The 25728-nt window shown below is 37.5% G+C and overlaps 1 protein-coding gene across 2 annotated transcripts in view; it reads left to right on the top strand.

The window, feature by feature from the left end:
* Window positions 1-25728, top strand: part of USH2A (usherin) — a 546480-nt gene that overhangs the window by 299481 nt on the left and 221271 nt on the right. For both annotated transcript variants that reach the window (XM_060754270.2, XM_060754269.2), the window contains exon 38: window positions 10900-11079. In XM_060754270.2, the coding sequence (XP_060610253.2) occupies window positions 10900-11079 (180 nt within the window). The remainder of the gene's footprint in view (window positions 1-10899; window positions 11080-25728) is intronic.

Genomic DNA, 25728 nt, shown 5'->3' with positions numbered 1-25728 from the left:
TGGCTGTCCAGTTCACCTCTTTCCCACATGTTAATAAGGCTGTAAAAAGGACAGAACTTGAAATGGCCAGCCAGTCAAATTACAGAATATTGAAAAGGTCAAAACAGTACAGCTCAGAGGGGGAAAAATTACAGGAATATATGAGGTATTAAAATTCTTGTGACAATGATTTTAAGAAGAATGGGAATGGATACCCATTTATGTTATTTCAGTTTAGTGAAACTTGTAGGATGATGCACTCAGGACAGCAGTAATTCATGCACCACCAATCCAAAAGAGTTTTGCACATCTATTTACATGGTGTACAGAAGTGTTTATAATAATATGCTTATAACTGTATTTATGTTTGCATTGGTTGCCCTAAGGCTGGAGCGGCCTAGCTGTGAGAAATGTGTTACCATGGAAACGAGGCAGAAGAGGAGGTGGGAGGAGCTTAGAGAGAAAAGGTTTTTAAAAAGTGACAGAGTCAGTCAGGGGGGAGACTCTGAGAGAGCAGCAGAGTCAGTTTTTAGACTCTGAGGAGTGAAGAAGTGAAGAGTCAGGTTTTAGTGTTCGTGAATAGTAGAGATTTCTTCAGCTAGGAAGCTGAAAGGGGAAAACCTTGTTAGTTGCTTTAGTTAGAAAGAACTAACAGAGGCTTGTTAGGATCGCTAGTCGGGGAAAGACTGGAGATCTGTGATTTGATCAAGTATAGATCAAACAGAGAGACTATTCACTGCAGGGAACACTGGTTAATAAAGCGCTTCACCACAGCAAGAGTTCATAAGTTGTAACATCGAAAGTCTGAATTGTATCGCAACCAAGTTACATGTAACCATCAAGTATTTGCCAAGCTTAACATCTTCATACTGCAACCATACGCTTTGTTTAAAAATAAACTTGTTCTCTTTGGTTTTTAAAATTGCCTCATCTCCATTAATTTTACGTTCTGTGCACCCACTCTACCAAAACTACCTCACAACACAAACAGAGCCTTTAATACCAGAGCTTTTTACAAATCAATGGCTCCTCTCTCCTAAACCTAGGCGCTTCCTCACTAGTTGGTAGCGTCTCTCTACAATTGGGTGGCAGCTTCATTACCATTGGCGGAGGTTCTTTACACATGGGCACAAAGGTATTTTTTAAAGAGAGAAATGTAACATTTTTGGATGCTATTTTGAATTATTTCTTTGTGCTGTCATGCTTATGTACTAGCTGGGGTTCTTGATGAAGTTTATAATATAATTGCCCTGTTGTTATAACCAGATTGTTAGACACCTTTCCATTTTGCATACAACTGTATATAGAAAAATAGGAAAAATGAATGGCCAGAGATGGTTAACAAGAGGCTTCACCTTTTTTTAAAGAGAAAGAGTTAGAGATCAAGTACTCCAAAGCAATCATAAATTAGCTCAAAAATGTTTTGATATTGCCTCCATTTTGGATAACATCTGTTATTTTTCGAAACTGAGAATGCAGAAAAAATGATGTGTAACATCTCACTATTGCAAAAAATTATCAACTGTTAAGGGAAAAGTTTAGAAGGAGATTTATTCTAGAGAAAATATATATTTATCATGGCTGAGAGCCATGGAGAGTCCTATTGTCCCATGGGCTTGTTATTTTTTTTTTTAGTCTTTCACATTGATGGCCATCACTATTTAATGTGGTAACATTTTGAAACCACATTTTGAGGCTTGTCTTTTATCTGTCATGAATCTCTCATGCTTCTAATATATGATTGTATTTTGCTATTTTAATGTTTTAGTGTGATTTAGAATATGATGTTTTAATGACTGTCTGTAATATTGATGTTGGAAACCGGCCCGAGTCCCTCGAACGGAGGTGAGAAGACCGGTATAAAAAACTGCTAAATAAATAAATAAATAATTAGAAAGGGTAGAATGCATCTGTGCATTTTACAGATTAAGTTTTAGGAACTTCTTATTTCTTATATCTTTGCTTCTGAAAAACTCTGAAAAGCAAATTCCCATTCTCCACTGTATGTGATTATCCATTTCTACCTCTCTTAAAGGAGAGGAGTTTTCATACATGTAAGCTATCAGGAGATTCTGATTCATAAGTAAGAAATTTTAAAATCCCTTTAGTGCATATTTTAATCAGATTTTGCATCTGTAGAGCCATTCTGTCATCACTGATAATTTTTATCTCTAAAAAAGTGATTGTCTTCATGGCACCTCTGTGGGAAAATATTTTTAATCTATTTCTTTTTATGTTCAACCTCTGTTGATCCTTTTTCACCCAAGTCATATCCACTGATTACATAGCCGGTGCAAGTTTAGTTTTGCTTTTAACAAGATTCGCAAACCTGTATCTTGAGTCATATTTAATAACTACAGAATGATATGAGGGTAAAAAAAAGATACACATCTCTCAGTATCTCCAGCTTGTGTATTTCCCACCTTTGCTCACACGGCAGGGGAGATGATAGCCTGCAGACTTTATCCAAACTATAATACATCTGCCTTGTGAACCTCCTTGCATACAACAACCCCTAAGTACACTTGAGTCAAGGGGTCATTTATTTTCTACCCTTTTCTTCACAGCAGGATTTGTGAGTCTATGAGATAAAAGTCTTCTTTTTGGTTTTTTTAAAGGAAGAAGTTACATGATCTACAGGTTGTAGGCAGTATAAGGAAAAGAAAAACTTCCTTCATCTCCCCGTATCATTGATCTCTGTGGCATTTACTTGTCATTTTGTTAGTGCTACTTACATAACCTGATCTTAGCTAACACAATGGGAGGCTGGCCCGGACTGTCAAAGGGAACAGCTAACCCAAAGGATCAGATATCTTGGACTTGTGTTTCAAAAGAAAAAATCAGTTAGGTGATGTGTAACTTTTGCACTATGTGAGTTCCTTAGAGGGTTACTGTTATGACATAATTAATGAAAGGAGGTAGGAGATGGAGGAAAGGTAATCTTTGGACGACTGCATCTTTTTGTTTAAGTTTCTACTGGTATAAACAAGCTGTGTTGCTGGTGCATGGCTTCCATGTTTTAAACGGGTCCCTTAACAACATACATTTTTGCACCATGTTCCTCTGTCATTCTAAGACTGCTTCATGTATTTTGTTGCAGAGAAAATTTCAGAACCATCAACTGTCAAGGGTTCAAATTAGCATGAAATTCCCTGTTGTGTAGTGGAAGCGACCCTTCACTCCTGTTCAGGAGCAAAATCATTAAAGACAGTTTGCTCTTACTTTGCACCAGAAATTTCCTAATTGATCAGCCCTTTCAATGGGTGCATTTTCATCCCCATGCTTTTCAAGCTTCTTAGCATGTTGACTGCTGTGCATGTCCCATTAGGCTCATTCTCTACGGTATTAATGTTGCTTGTTTCTTTTTTTATCATTCTGGCAGGTTGTTACACTTTGTACTCCTTTGTTAGCTCATTTAGCTCTCCTAGGGATCTCTATAAACTCTATGATTTTCCCCTCCTCATCACTACTGGACTATGTTCTCTTTGAATTTCAGTACTTGTACTTGTATTAGGCTTCTTCTTGAACTATCTGGCTTGTACTTGGTGAAAATTATGTTGCTATTTTGTTATAGTAATTTCACAAGTGGGAAAACTTCACGGGCTCCTTTATTCCTCATTTCTACATCTATTGGGTTGGAACTTGCTACACTGGTAGAACACATTTATCACTCTTAGCCCACCAAATTTCAGAACATTTTGCTTATCCACTGACTTTTAAGGAAATTTCAAAGTTTTTATAAACAACATTTTAAAAAACCTACAAGAGCTATCTCCTTGAATTTTCTATACAATGACACAAGAAAACAGGGGATCATTCCTCCCAACTTTCTGAAATATTCATACTATATCTACTGATTTTAGGGAATGTTTTTAAAGTTTTGAAAAAAAACCCCTTTTTTTAAAAAAAGCCACAACATTGAATGTCTTTTGTATTAACCAGTAGAAGAAACCAATATTAACCAATTCTACATTTTCATAGAATCCTAGAGTTGGAGGGGACCCCCAAGGTTCATTTAGTCCAACTCTCTTCTTCCAGGCACAAGGGCACCATCAAAACTCTCCTGGCAGATGGTCATCCAGCCTCTAAAAATGTCTGCAAGCAAATAATGCTTTCTTGCAGGCATTTATTCAAGAACCTCCTGAGCCTGTTAATCATCAGCTACCAGTACACCCACATTGGGCAGTATGTTGGATTACCTGAATGCACTATGTGAGAAAAAGCAGAGGTCAGCCCTGCAATATTATTAATCATAATAGACTCCAAAAATGTTCTGCTTCCTTGCTTTATAGGTTCTTGCTTTATAACTCAAATATTGAGGCTGAGACATTGGGATAAAGACCAACAAAGATGTCAGCTCTGCAATATTAATAGTAATAGACTCCAAAGGTTTGCTTGCTTTATAACTTCTTGCTTTGTAACTTGAGTAAAAATAAAATACAAATAAAATATATAACTTGACAAAAATAGAACATAATTTCAATTTAAAATGTAAAACCATGCAGCTGACTGGCAACAGCAAGAGCACTTCCCAAGCACCTAGACTGTGGGGCAGCAAGGGCAGCTTGCTATTATTAAAAAATTAACTCAAAAATTAAAAAATCTGGAGATTGGTACCCCTTTGTGAGAGAGTCACCAGCTTTCCTCACTGTGTCTTCAGTGCTACTATCCTTATGGCCCTTTGGAAACTTTGGGATTATTTACTGGCAGAAACACCTCTGAATTTCTATGTACATATTGCTATCGTGTAGCCAACTGAAAATTTGCAATTTTGGATAGCATTACTTTGCCATTTTCTAAATCAAATAGGTAAATTCCTTGTTGTCTCACCATAGCCAATAAGCCTAAGTCTTTTCCATTTTGAATGCCTCTATTTTCTGGACTTCCTTTGGCAAAAACTACCAAATATTGTTAGATATTTTATGTTTGGTTTTTATTGTATAGCTTGTAAAATGTGATTTCATTTACACAAGAACTCCAGCTTCTGTTAAGTACATGAGTAGTCATTTGTATAGCATCTGCCCACAACCTGCTAGGGGCTTTAGAATCATCTAACATGCTCTTCTTTCTTATTTTAAGTACACCTATTTTCCTATCAACTATTCCATTCTCTGCTGGAGAATAAGGGTTTGCTTTTTGATGAGCAATCCTATTTTTTCAACCAATTCTGGAATTGATTTCCTGTAAATTCTTCTTCTCTGTCTGTCCTCAGACAGCCTAATTTATAGGGAAACTTTATTTGCATCATGGCCACCCATTCTTTAAACTTAGCAAAACCTTTAAACTTAGATTTTAACATAGTGCTATAAGTAAACCTGGTGTATTTCTCTACTATTCCTATACTATCACCAAAAATAAATTGCTGTTTACTTGGTGGGACATAAGTGGTTCCTTCCAGATTGACTCTTCTAATACCCCATTAGCAAGAGTTACATTTCTAACTTTAGACTTTTGTGTTTGGGTTAAGAAATAAATATCATTAACACAATGTTCAGTACTGCCTGAATCAGGTAGCCACCTTTTTCCTTTTTCTTTGGTACTCTGTTTAAAGCCATTTGATTTGACACTCTGCCCCTTTTGCAGTGTTGTGGTTCTCTGTTGGTTAAAGGGCTGCCGCTTCTCCTCTTCTTTCTTCTTTCTCTGTGGACAATCTTTAATTAAATGGCTTGTGTTGCCACATCTGAAACACCTCCTTACATGGCATACAGCTGGGAACTTTATTGCACCATCACTGAACACTTCGTTGCACTTTTTCTGCTCAGGAGAACACTCTTGAATGAATTCAAGGCATTTTTTCTAGCTCCAATAATCCAGCAGAGACACAATCTAAGGTTAAATCAACTTCTGGTACAGTCTGCATTATGAGCACAAATTATCCCAGCTCTCATCCAGAGAAGAAAGTAAAATAAGTTATTGATCAGTCTCTGTGAAGGTCTGTCCTCCGGCTCCATAAACAAAGTCCTTAGTTTCTGCAAGTGTTCCAACAAACTTCCACCTCCTTTTCACTTTAAATTACAAAGGCTTCATGTCAAAACAATTTTGATACTGATAGACTCTTTCTTGTAAATGTGACGCAGATGCTCCCAACAGTCTCTTGCTGTCATTTCATTCCTGAGATAAACCAGCTGAACATCCTCTGCTGAAAAAATAACAGGAGCTTTGGCTTTTTTGTCAGCCCTCAGCTCTTCCACACATGTCCCAGCTCCTGATGGATTCTCCAGCACACTCCAGAAATCTTCCTTCACTAGGAAGAACCTCAGCTTCACAGCTCATGTTAAGTCATTAGTAATGTTTAATCACTCAAAAAGCAAACTACCACTCACATAGACATTTTTGCTGCACTGCTTCTCACCCTTCTCTACCACTCACACAGATTCTGGTATTTAGAGTCCTTTTACCAGTTGCACTGTTCACACTGGCTATGCTGGGTAATCTGGGCCCATAACTGATGCCAGGGGTTCAAATCAGCATGAAGTTCCCTGTTGTATAACGGAAGTGACTCTTTGCTCCTGTTAGGGAGCCAAATACCTTATTGCAGTAGTCTTTCTTGAGTTGCACAAATAGTACAAATACTAACACATTACTTACAATCTATACAAACACACACTCTCTCCTATCTTCATACACCAACCTCCAACCCTCATCAAGCACTCATCGGGTTAATATAAACTTATATGAAACAGTCTAAGCAGTCTGCCACCACACCCCAATTACAGTGACACCTGTAATTAAATCTTGAGACATTGATTCCGTTAGCGCTTAAAAAAATGCTGAGTAATCTATACATTCTGACATAAACAACATTTTAAAAAAGAAATATTCAGGGTAGTGCTCTCCACAGTAAAGATGAAGTGGGGAAAAATAAATAATATTTCTTGTCCCATTCTGTTTATGGCCATTCTGGAGGATGGCACTATGAATATGCCCTGAGAAAGATTAATAAATACCATTAATTCAGGGAACATTCAGAGAGGTTTTTAAATTGGTTCTTAGTTAATTCAGTGGGAAAATATTCTAGTGTGATTAGTGAACTATTTAACATCAACTGGATCTTGTCTATAGCTAGACATCAGTCCAGCTGATTAATAAGAATGTGCCTGAGTTCTTTGTTCTTTGGATTATTTTAGTACTGTCTGCATTTGCATGATCATCACAATCCAAATTATATATTTCCTGGGTTTAATTCTGATTCAAATGATCATCTTATCTGTTGCCACAGTAGCTTTTAGAAGCCCGTTCCATTGCTATATCTCTTCAGGCTTTGGAGGGACAGCCTCATTCATACAATTATTGAGTTGTAGTACATCTCTATGAATATAAGGAGAGCCAAGGGAGAGTCCAGCTATTTGTTTTCATAGTAGCTAAGCATGTTTCTCTGAAAGTGTTTATGCTAGATACAAAGACAATAGCGCTCTTCTATTTGGGAAATAAACTGCTAGCTAGTTTTTCATATATTTATTTATTTATTATTATCCATCCCCAGCCACGCGTTGCTGTAGCCCACCTTCCCTCTCTTTCTCTCCTTCTTTCTCTCCTTCCTTACTTCTCTTCCTCTTCCCTCCCCCCCCCCCCTTTTCTTTACCTTCCTATTTTTCCTCTTTATTCCTTCTCTGTTCTTGGACTACAATTCCCAGCAGTCCTTCTGATGTATCTATCTATCTACCTATCTATCTACCTATCTAATCTATCTATCGGGAGGATTGCTGGGAGTTGCAGTCTGGGGACAGGAAATTGGCAATACGCAGGGGTTGGGATGCTCTCAAAGAAATCCAAGGAGAAGCAAGCTTGCAGCTTGGAAGCAGTGCATTTGGATCACCCTCCTCTCCTAAAGGGCCTGGTCTAGGGGATGCTGGGAGCTGTAGCCCAAAAGAGAGTGTGGATATACTATTGTGTGTTTTGTTTGCCGGGGGAGTCATTTTTGCACATGTACTGTAGCATCTTTTTATTTTGCTTTTTAAAGTCCCTTCTGGTGTGTTTTTCAGTGTTTTATGAGTTATGGTCACTCATTGGCCTGATAGGTGTCTTGTTTCCAAATTTGGTGTCAATTTGTCCAGTGGTTTTTGAGTTATGTTAATACCACAAGCTAACATTACATTTTTATTTATATACATTTATTTAAAGCATTTATATCCCACCCTTCTCACCCCGAAGGGAACTTAGGGTGGAGCACAACATATATATATGGCAAACATTTGATGCCGGAACATAAAACAAATTATAAATACACACAAACATTATATATGAATAAGTGTCCTGGTTGCATAGAGGTGACAACGAGTTGTTGATTAAGCTTTTATAGTTCAGGAGTCCGTCAGGTAAGACAAGGGACAAAATAAATAGGCATAAAGTCTTGTCCAGAAGGGAAACAATTGCACTTGAAACTTACCAGTATCCTAAGCTATTGCTCATACAGGCATGAGGCACGTTCTTGTTAAACTGCTGAGTTTAGAATTGCGAGTCAGGTGGGAAGAAGGACATATATGAAAAATGGAAAGAGGAATGCACTATCCACTTATACTCACAAATAGGATCCAAGGCGAGGCGGACTAGTCAGGAATGCCATTGAATGATATGAAATGCTTATCAGTGCCGCACTTTCTTTCAGGCTGAACCAATGTGGCTGCATTTTCCAGCCCACTGAAAGTCAAGTTTATGCAGTGAAAAGTGGCAAAACTGCATACTGTGTGTCACTCTCAGCATGAGTAATTTGAGAATTTTTAAGGGAGAGTGCTGGGGTATGTGTGTGGGAGAGAGAGAGAATTTCCTAATATTTTTGTCACCCATAGTACAAATTGCTTGGTTAAGATACTTTTATTCTGTGCATAATTCATGTTAGGAGATCTGTCACCATCTTCTCTGTTTGAATTTGAAGCAAAGAGCAATTTGAACTCCTGCGATGCCTAACTCATTATAAATTTGCAAGTTCATTTTGGGGGGAAGCTGAATAAAATGGTTATATAATTACGTACTTCTCATAATTATTGAGTAATTATATACTTCTCATAATTGCCAAGTAATCATTCTGCTATAACTAGAACTTAATGTTACAACTAATTATATAATTACTGTGTATTAAGTGTTGTTATCTAGGCAACAGCACAAAGTGTTGCTTTGCTGATAGCCTTTTTCTCAACAGCATTTCGAAACATAAAAACTAATATTTGTTAGAGGCATGAAAGTGGGTTGTACACATTGAACACAGAGCGAAAGTGATAATTTATTTCAAAGAAAGAAGTGGGTGAAATTGCTCTATGAATTGCTTTTTTTCTGTTTATAGCTTGCCTGTGAATGATGAGGTTGTGACAATAGTGGTGCAGGCTACAGAAAGAGGGGCAAAATGAGAGTACTACTCCTGTGAAAGAGTGTTGGGAGCTAACACCTCCTCTGTTTTCTCCCTAAACTGAGTAAACCCATATCTGCAGAAAAAAAGCTGAAAGAGAAGGTGGAAAGCTGTGCTGAAGGACAATTAAAAGGAACCAGTACCCACTAGAACAGGAGTCCTCAAACTAAGGCCCGGGGGCCGGATGTGGCCCTCCAAGGTCATTTACCCGGCCCTCGCTCAGGGTCAACCTAAGTCTGAAACGACTTGAAAGCACACAACAACAACAACAATCCTATCCCATCAGCCAAAAGCAGGCCCACACTTCCCACTGAAATACTAATAGGTTTATATTTGTTAAAATTGTTCTTCATTTTAATTATTGTATTGTTTTAAAGTGTTTTTGCACTACAAATAAGATATGTGCAGTGTGCATAGGAATTCATTCATTTTTTTCAAATTATAATCCAGCCCTCCAACAGTTTGAGGGACTGTGACCTGGCCCTCTGTTTAAAAAGTTTGTGGACCCCTGCACTAGAAGCTTGACAATGGTGTGTGCATGTGGAATCACACTAGGAATCTGAAGTAGCCATACTGTGTAGGAGGAAACAACCACACTATTTCCTCCCATTCCCAGAAATACAATCTTGTCCAGAGAGGTAGAGAAAATACTCAGTAGAAATGCTAAACCATTTTACCCTGTAGCTTTAGGTTGGCTCCAACCAACCTAAAAGTTATTGGTCTATCTGAGTGCTTTGGAAGTCCAACACTGAGTACCTGTAGTGGCCCTAACCTGAGGTGGTAGAGCTAGAGGAGCTTAGGTCAAATTAAAAAACTGCCTTATTTGATCTTTTGGCTTGACATCCCACTGAGTTTTGATGGAGTCAAAGGCCTATGATGTTCTGCTCTCCATGTAGGGAGTAGATACTTATAGCACCACACTCTTCAATAAGATTTCCATTTTCCCATGAAATTTTCCATGAGTTCCCAATTCTATGCCATTGCAGACATTGACAATTGTTCACTACCAGCACTCTTACATTGACTGTTTTTGCATTATCTTGGTAACTTTGCTTGGTCTTTCCTTGGATGCCTGAACTATATTTTTAAATCCTCAACTTAAATTTCAATACATTAAATACATTTTGAAACTGAATGAAAATTGCATGGGGGGCAATGTTCTCATTTCCCCATAGTTATATGGTGCTTATTCTATTAAAATAAAATCAAAAAGAACATAATGCATTAAAATGAGTGAGAGTATAGCACAACATTATTTATTGGTACATTTTCGGGGGTGTTTGTTTTTGAAATGAGAATACAATGCATATGTTTGTATTTTTTGTTTTGAATATCATTTTTTTTACAAAGAGTTGATATGGATACAAAGCTTATCACACATTGAAATAGTATACATTATTTATTATGCATTATGTTTCCCCCCAATTAATATCATACTTTTAATATTTTTGTCCTAGTTTATGTTTAACAGCATTCCTTAACTTTATTTTGGAAATAAAAATTACAAACAGCTATTTAAATACTTGGGAAACCTTTTATAAGTGATTGATATGGCAGTGCTTTCTCTCTTTCTTTTCCAGCAAATGGCAATTATGATATTATAAATGGCACACAAATTTTATATACCACTAAAGAAGCAAATGTCTGGGTCTCCATTAGTGAATTAATCCCATTTACAAACTATACAGTTGCAGTGAATGCTTCCAATAGTCAAGGTTATGTGATAAGTGAGCCTGTTGCAGTAGCCATACCTCCAGGAGGTAAGTATAAGGAAATTGTATGTTTTGTACATGTTGTAACTACAAATATTTTCTTAAGATTATTTTAGGATCACAGTTATATAGTCCTTCCTTCCTTCCTTCCTTCCTTCCTTCCTTCCTTTCTCTTTCCTGGAAGCTCTCAAGCATTGCTTCATGGACTGTCACTTTGCGTTGAGCTTGTATTGAGCCCTGTCCATCTCACTAGTCTTTTTTTAAGAAATTGGAAATGAGCAGAAGGCTACTTCTGGTTTCTTCTGAAAGTAATTTCACCCATGTCTCTTTTTTTGGCAAAATGTACGTGGGGGTTTTCTGTCTTTCTTTTTTTCTTTTTTTTTGGGGGGGGGGGTTATAAGGTAAGTGAAGCACGTGGAGAATTCTGGGACTACATTCCTCCCATTTTGATATTCTCACATTTGAAATCCTTAGCAATGTGAGGGTCTGAAAGGGGATTGTGGTTCACAAAATGCCCTTAGGGCCCAAAGAAATCTCCTTGAGACTACATATCTGGAAACCACACCCTGTGCTGGATGTGTTTAATTTGAGAACAGAAAATTAATAAGTGACATGATAACATATTTGAATATTTGGAAGGAATGTCATATTGGGGAAAGCAAGCTTGTTTTTGCTATTTCAGGCACTAGGGGCTCTTCCACACAGCCAAATAATCCAAAACATGAAGGCAGATAATCCACAATCACTGCTTAGAGCTGGATTATCTGAGTCCATACTGCCATATAATCTAGATCAGTGTGGATTTTATACAGCTGTGTGGAAGGGTCCTAGCACACAGGGATTCCACCTAAATATTAGGAAGAACTTCCTGGTGGTAAGAACTGTTTGACAGTGGGATTCACTAAAGCTTATGTTATCAGATATAAGTTCTATATCATATAACATTGATAAAATTAATCACACAAAACATCCTATAGCTAGTTCATAATGATATCTCTCTTAAACTCCTTCCTTCTGTCTATCTCACACAAGAAAATAATCAAAAGCAATCAATGACAAACAATTGGTAAAATTCATCATATAAACATCTAGACATCAAAAATTGATTCAGAAATCACCAGTAACCATATTTATAGATATAAATATAGTTAATAAACAGATATGAATAATACACAAAATGCACAAACAATGCAGTCCAGCTTATAGATACCTAGATGATTTGTTTGATGTATTTGACCTATGTTCATTTTTTCATTGATTATTTTTATAATGTATCAAGAGAGAAATGGGGGGGGGGAGCGTTCCTGAGAGCATCTTTAAAGATAGGCATATATTTATGCCAATTTATTCCAGGAATTATGATATACTTTCTTTCACCATTTGATTGTTGTTGATTACAATTAGGAAACTTATAGCTTTGAAATTATCTTTTTTATGACCTTGTGGTACTTTAAAAGCAATACCTCATTGATTAAATAGGTTTTAGTTCATGCTTCCTTTTACTTAATGATCTGAAAACATATTATCCTGATTTACACATAAAATCATGCTGAAAAGCATGTGGCATTCACTAGTCTATGTGTGTTTAAGTAGAATTAAATTAGTATTGAAAGTTATTAAAGAAATCTTCCATCCCATTGTCCAGTGGACTGTGATTCATTCTGAAATGAATAATAAATGAACCAGCACATATGATAAAGCATTGCTATATAGAGCATTCTATAATCCATATTTACCTTGCCATTATGTTTTATTATACTAATTTTGTTTGACTGCATTAACACTCTAGGCCCTAATGTCACATTTTTAAATGAAATAGTAAACTGTAGCATTATGTTATAATCAGTTCAATTTATTAGAATTGCTAATACAATGGAAGATTAAGTGAAGAATTACTCTTTGAGTTAACTTTGGGGAATGTTTGGGCATGTGCTGATTTTCCCTATAGAGAACAATTCTTTTCCTAGATTAGAAGTGGCTATGATGCAACCATGCTAGTTTTGTTGAGCTGTAATTGTCAGCATCCCTCACTAATTAAGACTGCTAGAAATTGTGGCTCAGTCTCTGAATGGTTGCATATCTCTCAGATCAAGAATTTGAATCCTGTTCCCAAACCTGCAATACCCAGGAGGTGGTATCCCATAGACACAAAAATAAGAACTCTGGCAGTGGCCAACTTCTAGCAACTTAGTACCATGTTTTCACTTCCAAAATTTTGGTGGGATCACAACTGAATTTCACAGTGTACGACCGACCAAAAAACCCACCAAAAAGAGCAATTCTGCTTTATAACAAAGTGCATGAGAACCGAACATCTTTTATTTTGAAGCTATTGTTTCCAGGAAGCTGGTGAAAAGTGAAAGTACTAGTCTTCAAGGCACTTTTGATTTGTAACACTAAAATCCAAAATGTTCCAACAAATTTAAGGATGAGGCAGTTGAACATGGAAAATTTATCAGTGAAGAAGAAGCAGGGGTATATGCAGCAAGAGGATTGCATATTGCACCCAGGGTGAACTGGATCACTATGTTATGGTTATGATATCTGTTAAAAATTGCAAAAAAACAAACAAACCCATAATTGTCAATTTATTTCAAAAAGATCAAAATGATTTTAAATTTGCTCTACAGAGGCCAGAAGGCTGTTTTTTCATGTAGGCTATTCTTTGCAACTACTTTTTTATTAATATACTTTAACAACAGATGAAATCACATGCCCCAACTCTGGCAGTCTTTAGGAGGAGCCTGAAAACGTGGTTGTTCCAGTGTGCCTTCCCAGAATAAGAAACTCCCAGCAATATTTCCTCTAAATGCACTTTACTATGGATCTAGGAGTGTCTGCATGCCCCATCCCTCTCTGAAAACTTTACCCTAGTTCATATTTCACCTGTTCATGCTCAGCATTATTTTTAAATTTTAATTATTACATTTGGCCCAGCCATAGGTTTTAAACGTCGTTGTGTTACTGTTAATGTTTATTGCTTATTTTTTGTTATGAGTTTAATTTTATTGTTTTGTATTATTTGTTGTTATTGCTTTTATTATTGATGTATTGTGGGCTCGGACTCATGTAAGCCGCACCGAGTCCCTTGGGAGATGGTAGCGGGGTATAAATAAAGTATTATTATTATTATTATTATTATTATTATTATAACTGGTTCCCATGTAACTGTGCTGACTAGTTGTGTTTTAAACAATATATCTGAGATGAGTTCTGAAAGAACAAATGATTTATCTGTTTAATCTAATTAAGCACAATCCGTTGTCCTAAATTTACTTGCAGCATGAATCGATATCAATTTTTAATTAATTATGTCTACAAAACCAAATGACATTAGATAACCAAAAAATGTGCTAAGGTTTGAGGTTTCTTTATTTGTAAAAGAGGTAAAACCCCAAAGCCTAATCATAACACATATTATGGAATACTATTTTAAAAGATGTGCTCTTAAAATATAGAAATTTAATAACAATTATTTATAGGCTATAATGAGTTCTTCTTACTGTAAAAATGACATCTTCATGTTCTGAGATAGTTCATTTTGATGTATTAATTTTTAAGCATGCATGTATGATTACATTTAAGAGATTTATATTAATACTTTTTAAAATATATATTCTAAATTTTATCTAAAATATTTTTAAATACCAGAGACTCTGTGTTCTCCATTTACTGCAGTAACTAAAGTCAACATGTTCAAATTAATTTAATTTAAACAGGATTCCATTTTATCTTTTTGCCTCAATTTTTCAGTACTAATTTAAGAACTGTTTTAAAAGAGTATAAAATAATATAAAAACTGAATCCAAATGCTAATCCATAAGTATGAAACTTTTTTGACCTTTGCCCTCTAGAGGTCTGGAGTTACTAATGGGGTTAGGATTTCAACTCTTAATGGGGTTTGGTGCATTAATGTTTTGTATGCATGGAATTTGGCATCTGGTTTAATGAGTGGTTGACATTGGTGATGTCCCTTAATTTGCTTAAATCTAATTGGCTCTTTTATCAGTAAAACCTGTATGGATTGGAAATTGATCAGAAAAAGTCAGCCATGACTGTGCATGTAGTTAAATGATGGAATCCACCAGTTAAATGCAGTGTTGCATTATAATAAGCTTAAAGCAGGAAAACAAATGATCTTAAGAGTTGTAAGGTGGAAGGAAACAGAGAAGTTCTGCATGATGTTCAAGTTCAGAACAAAGGCATTTATGGACTGTATAAATTTTAAATACACTGCATTTTGCCTCGAGACCTTTTTCTTCCAGATGAACTGAAATCTTGTCTGGGACTGTCTTTGCTACATCAAAGAACTGCATGGAAAGCTAAAAGAGACAGAAGAAGCATAAAAGGGCATAGTTTAAAATGATTAGTGACAAATTTCATACAGCAGAGGTAGAAACAGTTTTTTTTTTCCCTGAGCTCTTCCTCCTCCCCAAAATGAATAAATTCATCCCATTAATCTTGTCCTAAAATGTTTCAGTAGGAGTTGTTAAAAAAGAAAAGAAAAGAAAGCAACATATTAATCGAAAGTCAGCAGTATAATCAAACACTGGCATTCAGGCAGTCTTAAAATTAACTCAAATAGCAATTATCGTTTCAAAAATAGCATGAAGGAATATGTAAGAATATTAACTATTCCAGTATAAGTGATCAGAGGAACGCTACTGCCATTTCCGTTGATGCTAAAGGAAGACAAAGGAGGATATAAGGCAAAAACATTCCATCTGTTACTGTATTCTAGCAAATCTTCAGCTTAGCTGAGTCAGTAGAATGGACAGCTTAATGGGGCATCAAAATTCAAGAGGCAACACTGGTCTGAGAAATCTTCACCTTCAATCTCAAGATAATAATCTGTACTGATGGATTCAGTCTCCCCCAATTTTTTTTCCATTCAAGGTCCCGTGGGTAATGGGCAGTACTCATCAAAATTTGACTACATGTGGGTGGTGGAACACCCATCATGATAGGTGTGCTGTCACACTCTGGGCATGAAATAATGTCTGTTTACAGGATGTGCTCTCTGTATGCCCAACAGGACACTGGGGTGCCTCAGCTGAAGGGCCCTTTAGATTTCCCAACACAAAGTTCTATTGAGGCTCAAGATAAGTTCAACAAAGTTCTTTATTTGGGCTTAAATCTTCAAACAAATGAATTGAATACTTTATAACCTTGGAAAATCGGTAGCTTCCTCAATCTGCGAACAAGGGCAGGCAACTGGTGGTAAACTGTTCCTTTCTTCCTTAGGGAAATCCTTTGACCCCTCCCTGGGCAATCTCTCTTTACCTTGCCGGCTCCAAGCTGCTTTATGGATAGCCCGAGTAGTCCCTTACCAGGCAAGGTTCCTGTAGATCTGCCAAGCTGAAAGGTGTCCTTTAGTTTCTCCACGAAGGCTGTAGGAACTATTTCTTTACTCCCTAGCAGAGCTGTGGATATATTTCTTTAAACCCCAGCAAAAGCTGTGAGAAGTGAAGCCTTTGTGCAGGTGGGAGAGAGAGAGAGACACGTCCTGCTGTTAGGCTTCAAACAATGAGACTGAACAAAGGTTCTCCTTTGCCTCCAAAAGCCTGGGAAAAAGGGGTGGGTCTAAAGATTCTAATGATGATTGCAAAGTTGTTGGCCCTATGATTGCAACCTGAGGAAAGCTGCCTTATTGCAAAATGCATGGCTTAAAAAGATTAATGCAAACTAGCAGTGCAAGAAAAGGAATTCAAATCTCCTGGCAGTACCATGTCAGCACAATAGGAAATAGAGTGGTAATGGTGGAACATGCTGATAGAAGAACATAGGGGGGGGGGGGACAGCTCCTGCAGCTGAAATGTTTACAGTAAATATATGTGGATGGGAGAAACAGTGACCATGGGGGCTGACTATATCCTGAATTATATGTATTCACAACAATGACATTACAGCTATAATACGTATATGTAACAACAATGTCAATTGTTTTCTCCACACAAGGGGAAGGTTTTTGACTATGTTCTATGGTTTTGTTTGAATTTCAGATTTTTGCAAAATTGTCATTGTTATTTGTACAAACAGATACAGTAGCTGGAATCTTGTTATTGGATTGTTGTAGGTTTTTCGGGCTGTATGGACATGTTGTAGAAGCATTCTCTCCTGATGTTTCACCTGCATCTGGGGCAAGCATCCTCAGAGGTTGTGAGATTGCTGTTGACATATGGACATGTAACTCAGGGTTGCACATATGTTTATTTACCTAAATAACTGAACATATGTGCAACCTTGAATTACATGTTCACATGTCACAATCTGAATTCCAACTATTGTTGGATCCCAGGATAACCCTTTTTTAAAAAAAATCCAGATTAAAACCATAAAGAATTAAATGAAGATGAAAAAATGAAACAAGATAAGAATGATAATAACTTTAAATGTGATGTCAATTTAAAACTATACATATAGGGACATTGAATGCTTTAATTTTTTTTAAAAAGCATGGCTGGAATTCAGTTGTGTTGTGATTGTGACTTTGAGCTATGAATGCATAGCATTAAGCTACAAAACCATAACTGATCTGTATTCATGAACAGACACTGTATAGCCATGATTTTGGCACTAATGCCATGATTGTGAATGCCCTCCCAAATCTACTTTACTAGCCCGTAAGCCATTGGGCACAAAAAGATAGTTCAGCTTTCAATCAAGATGTAGAAATTTGACATTTCCTCACTCTTACTGCCAGCCAGTGAGGTACAGACATCTTACTTCTGAAGGTCACAACCTTACTTGCTGATGTGTAAATAAAAGTAGGCTATGTAGCATTCCAGCCCATGTTTTGACATCGCTCAGCACTAGGAAGAAACCCGGATTGGTAACAGATGGGCCTCCAAAGGGCAGGCACTCCACAGTCAGGATAGCAGAGATGGTTTTGGATTCTGTGCCAGCATGTATTAATCAACTTCCCATGCAAAAGCTTTCAAACAACATGGGAGCTGCCATACCTGTTGATAAGTTGTGATGAGGAGAGTCAAGCAATTGCCACCCTGTCTAGAATTCTGTGGCCAAGAAAATAAGAATTAAAGTCTTGCTCTAAGAACAGTACAGGAGGGACCTGCAACCTATTAAAAGGCAAGCTGGATGCTTCTAGGAACAGCAATTAACCTTTTGGGGAAGAAGAACAAGGTTGGTCTGAGAATGTTGGAGATGTCAAGGGCATGAAAACATCCCTTGGGGGGTGGGGAGGCACATATTACTCCAACACCACAGATTGCCCACTCCTGATTTAGACAGTACAGCATGTCACTTTGCTATACTTAGGATATCACCAATTCTAAAGTCATGAGCCCACACGTTCATTGAACTATGCAAAGTGGTCCATGCTCTCGTCACACGGGGGATAGACTATTGCGATGTGCTTTATGTGGGGGTTGCCTTTGAAAACTGTTCAAAAGCTTCAAATAGTCCAATGAGAAGCAGCTAGGTTAATAACTGGGGTGACATACAGGGAGCATACAACTCCCATGTTGTACCAGCTCCACTGACTCCCAGTTTGCTACCAAGCACAATTCAAACTGCTGGCTTTGGTCTATAAAAGCCTAAATGGCTCTGGCTCAGTTTACCTGTCTAGATGCATTTTCCTCTATGAATCACTGCAGAGACTAAGATCCTCTGGGGAGGCCCTGTTCTTGGTCCCACCACCATTACAAGTGCAATTTGTGGGAATGAAAGAGAGGGCCTTCTCAATGATTGCTCCTCAGCTATAGAACTCCCTCCCTGGCAAGATCAGATCAGTCCCCTACCTCCTGTCCTTGAGAAAGATGGTAAAAACTTGGCTGTGAGACCAAGCCGAATAAGAAACCCTACTCTGTGGACTGGATTGGGTGTGGTTGTTTGGAGATGGTTTTAACAATTGTTTTTAAAGTGGATACAACTGATTTTAATGTTTGTGTATATTTACAGTTTGTTTTATGTTCTGGCATTGAATGTTTGCCATATATATGTTGTGATCCGCCCTAAGTCCCCTGTGGGGTGAGAAGGGCAGAATATAAATGCTTTAAATAAATAAATAAATAATAAGTGATGGTATCAGCATGCAGTAATGTTCAATCGGACAAAGAAGATCCATTCTTGGACATAATCTTCTGCACACAGAACTAAGTATGGGTTAACTTGTGTATCTCACTGTGCGTTATCTTTTGCACAATAACACCCAATGATCTAGCAGAGTTTGTATTTCAAAGAAGTGCTATCCCCAAAAAAATATTAGGTGCAACTAAAGATGTGTTTGCCAATCACCCTTTACCTGTTAATCTTCTGAGACTTTGCAATGAAAACTTATTCCAGGTAAATAATATAGATGGAAAACATTTTAAAAGATATAATAAAAACAATTTTCATATACCTATATTCTCATATATATATGATAGAATGTCTCTATGCAGCTGCAATAACATTGATTTAAATCTTTTTTTTGAAAACCTTCATTTTTTTAGTTTACATTTATTTTTGACAACTGCAACCCTTTCACTTTTGCAATAAAATGTCACTTTAATAAACTGTCAGCAGAGAAAGATACCTGTATTTTTTGAAAAAGAAATGTTCTCTGCATAAATGTATTTCTTATGCTACTTCCATACTGCTAGAATGCAAAGGTTAGCCTTCTGATTAAAAAAAAACATTCAAGTAAAGTTGAGCAGCAATTTTTGAGGTATTGAGCATAGCAGAGAGAACTTTGAAGTTCCCTCGCTTGTAATAGCTTCAACAAGCCTGCAGCACAGACATAGCTCCTAACACATTTACGTACTCTCATGTGGGTTTTATAGACCAAAAATAATAATAAAAAGGACTCTCTTAAGTGTATCCTGCAGGCAAGAATTGTGGGATTTAGAGAAGAAGAGGGGATCAATCACTGATTTCTCTCCCTCTTAACCAGTGGATAAATAGTAGAATATTGTTCCTTAAGTATCATTTCCATAAGTGTGCTCTCCTTTCGGCTTTTCCCCTTCTTTCAAAGGCAAACATATTTAAAACAAAACATATTTAAAGGGAAGCAGTTTGAAGTTAAAATAGTCAAATAAAAAAGAGAGGAAGGAAACCTACCAAATTTTTATTTGGACTCAGGATATGCATATGTGTTGTTTTGTCATTGGATTCTGTCCTCATTTTGCCATGTTTAATTTATAAGTGTTTGGTGAATGTACCAGATTGCTCACAATGCATATAGGCAGCATGATGGACTTGAAATTTTCCATGCACCTGATAGCAATAAGTATAGATGGATGCACTACATTGGCAAGCTAATGTTTATTTCTTTTGAGATGGAAAAAAATGGGACTTTTGCTTGTTCCTGCTTAATCACAATAGGATTGAAACAAGAGGATGTCCAGCAAATCCTGAGACATGTTTTAGTTAGCTACCACAGCAAGGATGACTGCAGCAATATATGGAGAGAGAGTTGCCAGATGTACAGGCTGGGTTTAGAAAAGGCAGAGGAACAAGAGACCAAATTGCCAATATCCTCTGGATAATGGAGAAAGGCAGGGATTTTCAAAAAAACATCTACTTCTGTTTTATTGACTATTCTAAAGCCTTTGACTGTGTGGATCATAATAAATTGTAGCAAGTTCTTGGTGGTATGGGGATACCAAGACAAGATGGCTTGGTATGCCTATATCACCTTGTCTCTCCTGAGGAATCTGCATAAGGACCAAGTAGCAACACTAAGAACTGACCATGAAAAAACAGACTAGTTCAAGATTGGGAAAGGCATATAGCAGGGTGGCAGTGGAACTCTCTGCCCCGGAGTGCGGTGGAGGCTCCTTCTTTGGAAGCTTTTAAACAGAGGCTGGATGGCCATCTGTCGGGGGTGATTTGAATGCAATATTCCTGCTTCTTGGCAGGGGGTTGGACTGGATGGCCCAGGAGGTCTCTTCCAACTCTTTGATTCTATGATTCTATGTGAGAGTTGGACCATAGGGAAGGCTGAGCGAAGGAAGATAGATGCTTTTGAACTGTGGTGTCGGAGGAAAGTTTCGAGAGTGCCTTGGACCGCGAGAAGGTCCAACCAGTCCATACTTCAGGAAATAAAGCCCGACTGCTCATAGGAGGGAAGGATATTAGAGGCAAAGATGAAGTACTTTGCCCACATAATGAGAAGACAGGAAAGCTTAGAGAAGACAATTATGCTAGGGAAAATGGAAGGAAAAACCAAGGGCAAGACCAACCAAGGGCAAGATAGATGTATGGTATCCTTGAAGTGACTGGCTTGACTTTAAAGAAACTGGGGGTGGCCACAGCTGACAGGGAGCTCTGGCGTGGGCTGGTCCATGAATCACAAAGAGTCAGAAGCGACTGAACGAATAAACAACAGCAACCACAGCACTATATGGAGACTAGTGAAATAGCTTTCAATCAAAAAGATTAAGTAATTTATGAAGTCCCTAATGTGCAGTCAATGCTATTCTAGAAACTGGAGCCTTGGCTGATGATCTGTACGTATTGTGTGAGTTCCAAGGGAATGCACAGGTCATACTAATTTTAAATTCCAAATTAGATCTTCGCTTTTGAGTTTGTGTGTTATTTAATTTGTATCTATACAGCAACATATGGTATTTTCACTAATGCAGTGCAGAAGTGAAAGTGTTATTATATTTGAGTTTCATAAGTTAGTTGACTGACAATTCTTTGTTGAAATGTGAAATTAGTATCTGGCTACTGAATATTTATTTATTTACTCTATTTGTATCCTGCCTTTCTCTACTTCGAAGGGGACTCAAGGTGGCTTTATATATGGCAACTATTTAATGCTTTTGAACAACAAACAGTTAAAATACACTTTAGTTAAAAATTAAAATTAAATGCACATTAAAACATATAAAACATTGCATTCACTATTAAAATCACGCCATCCTCAATCATGCATAATCCAGGGCCATTCCAAAGATCAGTTGCACAGATTTCGAGGCTATTATTGCACTATAGATTAATCTCCACAGACTTTGCCCCAGAGCAGGTTTTCACTTTTTTTTTCTTAAGGCCAGGAGGGAGGGAGCTGCTCTAATGAAAAATATGAAAAACTATGCTTGCATTATGGGAGGAAGAGCAGGATGGTGCCATCGGAATAGACACCCCATGCTTGTGTAGGAGTTTTGGGAGAGGGATGGGTGCCCAGAAAAACCAGGATGGATCCCAGAAAAACCTAGATCATAGAATCATAGAATCAAAGAGTTGGAAGAGACCTCATGGGCCATCCAGTCCAACCCCCTGACAAGAAGCAGGAATGTTGCATTCAAATCACCCCTGACAGATGGCCATCCACCCTCTGTTTCAAAGCTTCCAAAGAAGGAGCCTCCACCACACTCCGGGGCAGAGAGTTCCACTGCTGAACGGCTCTCACAGTCAGGAAGTTCTTCCTCATGTTCAGATGAAATCTCCTCTCTTGTAGTTTGAAGCCATTGTTCCGCGTCCTAGTCTCCAAGGAAGCAGAAAACAAGCTTGCTCCTTCCTCCCTGTGGCTTCCTCTCACTTATTTATACATGGCTATCATATCTCCTCTCAGATGGCTGTATGGATTAGGCCTAGGGATCATGTGATGTGGTCCCTGGGCCCAATCCACACAGGGTCCACACCTGGTAAGGCCCAGATCTTACCTAAGATCCAGGCATTGTTTGTATGCCTCAGGTAAAAGTGTGACAGGCCCCACATTTTAGGATCTGGAAGAGCCCTGAAACTCTTGCCTTTCATTTGTTTACTCAGATGAAGGAATGATTCCCCCCCCCCCCACAAACAAGTGTTAATATTGTACTGTAGCTTTATCAAAAAAGGAACAATCCCCTTCTCTGAGTGTCAAAACCCTTTTTGAATCCCTGGACAGGAAAATGGCCACAAAAGCAGTCAGACTTGTCTCCTGAAATGGCACTTTCCCTTTTTTGCAGAATGACTCTCAACTTATCCATGAGACATATCAAAGTCCATAATTTTGGCCAACAAAACAGACCTCAACATGAGGTCAACTTGTATACAAATATATATGGAATGTACATATATTCAGAATGCAACATACTTGCTTCTCATTCTCACTTATAAAAATGTGAAAACGTTCTTGTGTCTATTCACACTTCAGAGACAGCTAGAGATTGTTCACATTTGGAAGAATGCTTTTTCCTTAAAACCCAGCTGTCAAAGCTCAAATTCAGATGGCAATGGAACTTACCCACTGGATTCATATATTTAATTTTTATCTTCCTGCTTTTTTGCTTAGTTCATCCTTGGGATGTTTTCTCTACATCTGTGGTTTTCACTGCCAGGAAACAATTCCTTAGTTGTGGTGCCTACCTTGGTATTTCCTAGGCAAAGAGGCTCACCTGCTTTGATAAGCCAATACAAGTACCATGCATGTGAACTCCCAACTCTCCTAGTTTCATATTCTGGCTAGTAAACTGAGGTTTACTAGCAACACGGGTTTTGGAGACATTGGGGAAATTGTGATTAAAACAAATTATGATAGAAACAAAACAAATATTGATAGAGAAAACATCACTGGAGAACAAGACAAAGCAAGGTGGCTTGACCTTCATTTCTATCTTTCAATCATTGCATATTAAGACAAGATTGTTACGTCTGAATCAGTCCTATATCTATTCTGGTGACATTATGTGACAATAACATTCATGCTTTTTGCTGTTTCTGCATTATGATGCACAGGTGTTTAGAGAATAAACATTCTGCCCTGGAATATGTTTTGCTCTTTGTGGACCTGACAATATTACTTTGTGTCTAAATGTAAAGAAAACTCCCAACAATCGTGATGTATTAAATTATAACTGAGAACTAATTCAAGGATCAAATATGCTCTTTGGGAGAGGTCACTTTACTGGTAGCAAAAATTATTACATTTTTTCCAGGCTTGTATATTAGAACTGTATGTCTTGGAAATATCACTCCTCATAGTTTCTGAATCTTGATGTTTAATTTAACACAAAGGTCTTTGAGCAGCTCAGTGGGGGGGCTTTTGCTGGCAGAGTCTCATAGAAGAAAATGGAAATGTACATGTTTTTTTTTCCTCATGTATCAAAGAAGTGCAAGAATCTAAACTGACACTTTACATCAAATGAATTATGAACTGTGTGCTGTGTACCTAAGGGAACAACAAGCAAATTAGATTTTTGTTAAGAGAGGGGAAAGAAACCAAAATAATATAAACAGGCTTTATCTGAATCCGACATGTAATACAGTATTCTTTTTACACTAGAGATAAAAGATTATTTCAGAAACGAGATATTTTGAATTCTTTGGATCATTTGTGAACAGGACAACTATGTTATGGCATTGTTCGACTACAACGTTAAGCTTATGTTGCTGAATTATATTCTTGACTGTAAATTTTTGCTGGAAAATCTTTGTTTAAATTATGACATTACTTCTTTCAGTAAGAGCAGCTATGGATCAGTTATAAAATTGACCAGAAGATAATTTTTTGTATATATACACAGCACAATTGTATTAGTTCCATGATGTTTTAAATTGGAATCTTAGATTTTGTAATATGGTGACGTACTTCAGACTGAATCCTATTAGAAGTTCCTATTACAGGAGAACTACAGAATCAATTGTTATGTCAAAACTTATGTAAATCTCATTGATTCAATGGGGTTTAATTTACTCTAGTAGAGATTACAAATAGGAGCCAGTCTTTAGAATTCTCTACTAGAGAGCTTTAGTGCCTGTCTACAGATAATTTTTACTACTCATCCTGGGATTCCATTGGGGATTATTTTCAAAATGCCTTGAAGAGATTTACAGATTGTCTTCTCCTGAAAAGGATTTTCCTGGATCATTGTGAGAATTACTGCCCTATCATTGGGGCAAGGTGCTTAAGTATGTGGTGACTATTCTTGGATTGGAGGAAATAGATTTTCTGGATGATTTTAGAGTTTGTTTTCAGAGGCTTTCATGGTTGGAATTACTGGGTGCTGTGAGTTTTCCAGGCTGTATAAGCATGTTCCAAAAGTATTCTTTCCTGACGTTTTGCCCACATCTATGGCAGGCATCCTCAGAAGTTGTGATATCTGTTGGAAACCTTGATTAGCATTGAATAACCTTGCAGCTTTTCTCCCACTCTGGAGAGTTTGAGCTGGAGCCCAGCAGTGCTCAGAGCTTATTCAGCCAAGCTTGGAAGAAGACCCCATGGAGGAAGCTACCACTTCTCAGCCTGCAGAGCAAATACAAGGAAGTTCATCTGAGCAGGCGGAGAAAAGATTAAGTGTTCCGGCTCTTTTAGGCTTGTGAAGGGGAAAAGCTCAACTTTTCAGGTCCTCCAGATTAACAGAGAAATGAGCTATCAATAGGCAACACTTGAGAAGCACTGGTATAAAAGGTGCTCAAGAATGGCATCTTGTTGCTTGCTGCAACTTCAGCATTTGGAGCTGTGACCTTAGACTGTCAGTCATCTTTGGTTTTGTGAACTTTGGAAATGGAGTCTTGGCTTGATGACAATTATTGTAATGTTCTTTAAATTCTTAATGTAAAGACATTTGTGAATGTTGATAATTTCTTATTCAAAACAATCTGAAATGAAAGTCTCATCCTGTCTTACTCTAGGGTTGGGGAGAGAAGAATGCATTGTCTAGTCTGGCCATGCATGTCCTCACCTGGAGGCCAATATTATCAGAGTCTACAAAGCAATTGTTAGCAATCAAAATGGGGGAAAGAAATGTATCTCTTCATAGATTTAGACTG

The sequence above is a fragment of the Anolis sagrei genome, chromosome 1 (assembly GCF_037176765.1).
Source record: "Anolis sagrei isolate rAnoSag1 chromosome 1, rAnoSag1.mat, whole genome shotgun sequence".
NCBI lineage: Eukaryota > Metazoa > Chordata > Lepidosauria > Squamata > Dactyloidae > Anolis > Anolis sagrei.
The sequence above is the reverse complement of the archived record's forward strand: the minus strand, read 5'-3'. Positions and strand labels throughout refer to the sequence as shown.